Source organism: Pteropus vampyrus, unplaced genomic scaffold, assembly GCF_000151845.1.
Source record: "Pteropus vampyrus isolate Shadow unplaced genomic scaffold, Pvam_2.0 Scaffold115, whole genome shotgun sequence".
NCBI lineage: Eukaryota > Metazoa > Chordata > Mammalia > Chiroptera > Pteropodidae > Pteropus > Pteropus vampyrus.
This window is the reverse complement of record NW_011888896.1, coordinates 5,554,083-5,560,087: the sequence shown is the minus strand read 5'-3', so window position 1 is coordinate 5,560,087 and position 6,005 is coordinate 5,554,083. Positions and strand designations below refer to the sequence as shown.

The following is a 6,005-nucleotide window of genomic DNA, read 5'->3' as shown; positions in this document are numbered from 1 at the left end:
GATGTGCTCACAGAGGATACTAGAAAGGGAATCTGGAGGCAGAACATGGGGAATTCTAATGCTATTCTGAGTTCGTGAGATCTCTTCCAGGCCACATCCATTAACCTGGAGAGCAAAACCAATGAGCAGCTATGGAACATGCCCACATATACCCACAATATTGATGTCAAATAGTTAAATTTATTGTATCTCATTTTACAAAATTGTATGTATCTCCACATCAGGTTTCTTTCTTTCTTTCTTTCTTTCTTTCTTTTTTTTTTTTGCTTTTCGATGTCAAATGGATGGCAGGTTTTTCAGTATCAGCAGCCTGAGAAATATAATATTAGTGTAGTGGGCGTATTTTCAGTTTTCATTTATTTTAATCTTCACCAATTCCCTGAATTCACTGTCTGACATATTTATTTTTCTAAGCTCTGGGCCTGTGGACCCAGGTTTATGAATGTAGCTTATAGATGTACTATTCAAATTCAGTTATATACAAACTTATCTCTCAGTGGATTTTGTTACATTTCTGTTAATCTCGAATTTTGTGAAGTTACTTAGACATCTGACAACACACATTATTTTAAATAAATGCTAACATTTTTCAACACTTGGCTGTAGATCCTGGCTAAGGTATGTAATCAAATTCAAATTAGAAATTAGTTCCAATAGCCACTCTTAAATAGATCAGCACTGCTCAATAGAAATACGATGTAAGCCACAAAACTGAACTGCAAATATAATTTAAAATTTTCTGGTAGCCACATTTGAAGAAGTAAAAAGGAACACCAAATTAATTTAAATAATATATTTCATTTAATCCACTATATCTAAAATATTATTTCATGTAATAAATATAAAAATTATGAGATATTCTACATACTTTTTTTCATAGTAAGTCCAGAGTATATTTTTTATACTTGACGTACATCTCACTTTAGACTAGTCATATTTCAGGTGCAGAAGTCACAAAGGCTATAGACTACTACACTGGGTAATGAAAAAATAGAAGCAAAGGTTTCAGCACCTTTGAGTACTACTATTAGCTCAAAGAATGGCTAGAATGGTTTATATCCTCCCCGCTCCCATCCAAGCAACAATAATGTAAAGTTTCTGTCTCACTTGTGATTTTTTAGGGGGATCTTGTCCCAAACTTTTGTATTGTGGTCAAGGAAAGTGAGACCCATAGAAGTGGGGGTGGAGTGAGGGTGGGAGAGAACTAGAGGGCCGACTTGCTTGGCCCTGCATGCACCGCCTCATTCAGTCTCCCTGCTGACAGGTGGAGATGGAGGCTCAGTTCCCTGCCAAGCCAAGCACCTGCTGACACAATGCTGGAAGGGGACTGAGAGCATTAGCTTCCTGCTCAGCCCTACTGACACCCCCGTGCCAGCATGGAAGGGGTTGGGGAAATCTGCCACTCAGGGGTAGATGTTGTCCAACACCAGAACAGGACATCAAAACACTGCCATCTGCTTCCACAGGGCAAGGTATAGTGGGGTGAAAGACCAGCTCCCTCTGAGAGAGAAGGCGGGCAGGAAGAGCAGAGATGTTGCTATTGGAGTAGGGTGTGTATTGCCAAAAAGGTTTTCCGTTATTAAACCCCCCATTTCTTGGGCTTTTAGCTGGGGTGAATGTGCTTTTCCCGCATTTTTTTTTTTTTTTAAATCCATGCCTTTTGGCAGGTCTAACCTGGAGGCTTCTGCGTTATCCTGTGTAGGATGTATGGGAGACAATAAGGAAACTCAGAGAAATCACCACGATGTCATTTCTCACATCCCGAGGTTCCAAGCATTCCACTTACTTCCACCATTAAATATTTTCTTTTGCTTGTTTGCTGTGTTATGTCCAGGGTTATTTTCATATTAAGAAGGAGTACTTGGGAGGTATGGGGCTACTCTGTCTAGGCTGGAACCAAGAATCTACTAAGTGCTAAATCTAAGTACCACTTTCTAATCCTCATCCTATTCTATTTGTTACAATTTTTTTTTTGCTATGATAAATGCTTTTCCTTGAAACTAATTTCTCCCTCGGCATTTATTACTGCACATTACGAGCTACCTCCTATCTTTTGGTCACTTCTAAATGTCCTTCATAGTTTCCTCTGGGTCAGTAGCTTTCTAAGTGCTTGTGTTCCCCAGGATTCTGTCTTAAGTCCTTTTAACTTGCCTCCTCTTTTCTCTCTCCACAGCTAGCTATATGCTGAAAATGCACAAACGGTTGTCTCTAAATCCTCATCCCAATCTAGTTCCCATTGGAAACTTCCAGCTGGCTATCCTGGCAACTATGTTACCCAAAATGTAACTTATTATCCTCATGCGCATGTGCAAATAGATGTTCCTTCCAAATTGGCTTTTATTTCTGAACTTCTGAACTTGGTTATGACCCTATAAACCCTATAACCTACCAGGAAACACACTCAAAAATGTGTATTCATGTTTGGCTTCTTTCTTTCTTCCAAACTCCAGTACATCATCAAGCTCTTGCCGTTCTCCCTACTAAATAGTTCTCAGTACCTCCCTTTGTCTCCATTCCCTCTGGCAATGCCTAGAGTATTTACTCAAAATCACTCTTCCAATTGTTTTTAAATTTGTCTACCTGCCTCTTTTCATTACCTATTACAGAGGCTCTAGCATGATCTCTTTTTAATGCAAATATGATCAAATCTGTTTAAATCCTTTAGTAATTACCTTTAAAGGATGGATTCTAAACTTCAACTTTTCAAGCTCTTCTTCCACAGTTTGCTCCATTTCTGGAAACACACTGTGATCTCTCAGACCCCACATTTTGTCCAGATCTTTGCTCGCATTGCTTGGTCTGCTTGAAATGTCTTCTTCTGTCACCCACACCCACTCCACATAAACCAACTCCTACTAGGCATGAAAGGTTCCAGCCACGTGATCTCTTCCGGGAAATGTTCTCCTTTGCCCTGTGTAAAGTGTTGCTCTTCCCCGTTTCTAAACCCCTGTCTGCGTGTTGTAATTGTTGATTTGCTTCTTTGCCTCCCATCTGGATTCTAGAGAGGCTCTGAGGAAGCTTTTTTCTCACATCTGTATAATACAAATAGAGAACAGAAAAGTCAGCTATTTGTCCTTTGACTAGTTGTTTTAGAGTGGAAGTATACTATTGCGGTTAAAAGTATTGACTCTGGAGCAGAAAACCTGGTTTCAAAGATCCCTTGCTCATCTACAAGGAGTGACAAAAGCAATACATTTTTTGAGGAGAATTCTCCTGGAAAATAGTCAAGATAGAGTACTTTTCTTTTAGAAATAAAATTTCTCCATTAGGAACTTTAACTAAAACCTATTTTTTAATAGATTACATAAAAAGCAATATGGTAAGAGCACTTAGGTATTTTCTAGTGGTCGAGAAGAATCGCTTTGAAAATGAATAGGAAAAATCTTAATTGACTATTTAAAAGAAACCACTGAATGGATTTTCTAAGCTCAAAACTTTGATCATGCTATTATAAAATAAATGTTTATGCTTTCGTCTCAACAGTGTGCTTGTTCCCTGAAAATCAAGCTATATGAAACCGTTTTTAAAAACATATAAATTGCTCATTATTTGTTCAATATTTTACGGGGAAAAAATTACCACATTGAGTTTTCCCTTCCTCCTCCAATTGAAAAAAACACTCGAAAGCAAAGACGTGTGTAGATATATATATAGTCCCTCACTCAAAAATTTATGTTCAAATACATAAAATTAATCTTTTTTAAAACTCAACTTGTTTCTCAAATTTCAAATCCCTCCCATTTCTCCCCTTACCTTTCAACCCCCTATATCCATATCCAGTATATCTTTTGTACTTCTTGAGGAAAGACTTTTAAGGAACCAAAGGCTGAGGTTTGTTTTTCACCTGTACCTCCAAGATGGCAAAAAAATGAGCTTCCTCTTCAAAGACCCCTGGAGTGTTTCTAGACATCGGTCCAGGAAAGATTATGGATACAAACCAGCTCTGCTTTGCTGTGATCCCCTTAACCACCCCCACACTGGCTCATTTCAAGAGGGCAGGGGCATCCATGTGTGAAATTCTTATTAAAAACCTTCCCCAGATGTGGTGGAAATTTTAATGTCATGGGTAATTTTTTTTGTTGTCCAGTGGGGGAAAAAAAATATTACAGCCGATTGCATGCAGGAAAAGCTTTATTAAGTCATGGAACTGTTATACTTTTTAAAATTGCTAAGCGGAATACCCCAACATTTTTAAATGACTTAGGAAACTGGCACATCTTTAGTAAGCAGGTTCCACTTTCATCATTTTCTCTGCCCCACCTTCAATGCTCAGTTGTAGAATATTCATTTATTTATCTTATTAAGTATATTTATCTCACAGTCATCTGTCAAAGCTTTTGTTGCAAAAACACATCTTAACAATTACGTACACAATGGAAAGATCTGATTAGGTGTTTACAGGACTTGAAATATTTAAAAATACACAATAACAGGGTTACAAGAAGGGTAGTGGCATCTTTCAATTCATTTTACTATTTCTTTCTCTTTTGCAAACATTAATCTCTGACGTCAGTCAAGTCTTATTCCTTAAACGCACCGTGCTCCTTTCCCCCCCTCTTCCTCCAATATCAATGTTGTAACAATCAGAATTCTCTTGCCTGGGAAAAAGAAAAAATTTTAACTACGAGGGACATTTATTGACGTCTAGCTGTTACAACCCAAACCACAGCACAAAAGTCAGTCATGTACAGGTGACACATTACACTGACATTGGTCCACGTTTTCTGTACACTGTCGGAGAAGGTCGGGGCTCCTAAAACTCAGGGCTCACATGACGATGCACTTGCCGAGCAGCTTCTCGGCCACCTTGGGCATCTGGGATTTCTTCTGGTTAGGCTGGAGGCAGGTGGTGGGCTTCTTCGCGTGGTTCAGCAGCATGTGAAACAGCTCCTGCACATTGACATCCTTCTTGGCAGAGGTCTCCAGGAAGGCGCAATTCCACTCCATCGCGTAGGCAGCGCCATCCCTCGCCGTCAGCTCTCGGCGGCGACTGTCATCGCATTTGTTGCCGACCAGCACGATAGGATACTTACGCAGGTTTCTACCTTTGATCTCGCGGATCAGCTCATAGAAGGGCTTCAGCTCCTCCAGGGTTTGCTTCTTGGTGACCGAGTAGACCAGGATGAAGGCATGGCCCCTGGCAATGGCGAGGCGCTGCAAACCCGGGTAGCGATGACCGCCAGCCGTGTCGGTAATATGCAGCGTGCCGGTGCCGCGATTGCCGCTGCGGACCTGGTGGTAGGTGTCTTCCATGGTTGGTACATACTTGTCGCGAAAGTTGCCGCGCACCCATCTCTTCACCAGTGCACTCTTGCCAACGCCTGTGGAGCCCAGGATCACCACGCAGTAATCTTTGTTCCTTCTCTGCGGAACGAAGGCGCGGATGATCAGCAGAGTGGGCAGAGGCCGCAGCCGCTGCATCAGCTTTTCCTTGAAGCCAAAGCAGGAATTGCCCATTGTCGGAAATTGGTGCGGAGATGCTCGCACAACTTCTGTGGCACCGAGCCAGAAGCAGGCGAAGCCTAGGGAGGAAGAAAGGGAGAGTGAGAGATTGGACTTCTAACCTGGAATGTTGTCACAGCATCTGCCTGGACAGCTTCTCCAGGGCATGCTGGGGAGGGTCTCAGCTCACTCCCCAAACCCCACATCCTCCCTCCTCGGAGGCAGAGCCTGGCTCACTGCCCACCTCAGGCACCCACAAAAGGCAGTGCAGGTGCGGAGATTCGCTCACCACCTCCTCCAAGGACGCCTTACTCAGTGGCTACACACCCGTTATTTGCACAACACACTACTAGCTGCAAAATGAGAAACTGTAAAAACGGACGGCTTGCCAACCCTTAAAACGCACACATCCGAGAGATGTTACCAAACCTTCCCTCCCCGAAAAAGCCCTCGTTGCACTCTTTCCTTGGGTATTAAAAATCTGTCAGCGTCTCTGATACTGATCTATTACGGCAGTCAAGGGCTGGTTGCCGCGAACACCGCGATCCAGGGTGTGGTCACGG

The 6,005-nt window shown here is 42.0% G+C and overlaps 1 protein-coding gene across 1 annotated transcript; it reads right to left on the bottom strand.

The window, feature by feature from the left end:
* Window positions 1-4,190: 4,190 nt before the first annotated feature.
* Window positions 4,191-5,497, bottom strand: DIRAS3 (DIRAS family GTPase 3). The gene has a single exon (XM_011365725.2). It carries the CDS (start codon window positions 5,455-5,457, stop codon window positions 4,768-4,770), a length of 690 nt encoding a protein of 229 aa, XP_011364027.1. The 5' UTR covers window positions 5,458-5,497; the 3' UTR covers window positions 4,191-4,767.
* Between the last annotated feature and the right edge of the window lie 508 nt (window positions 5,498-6,005).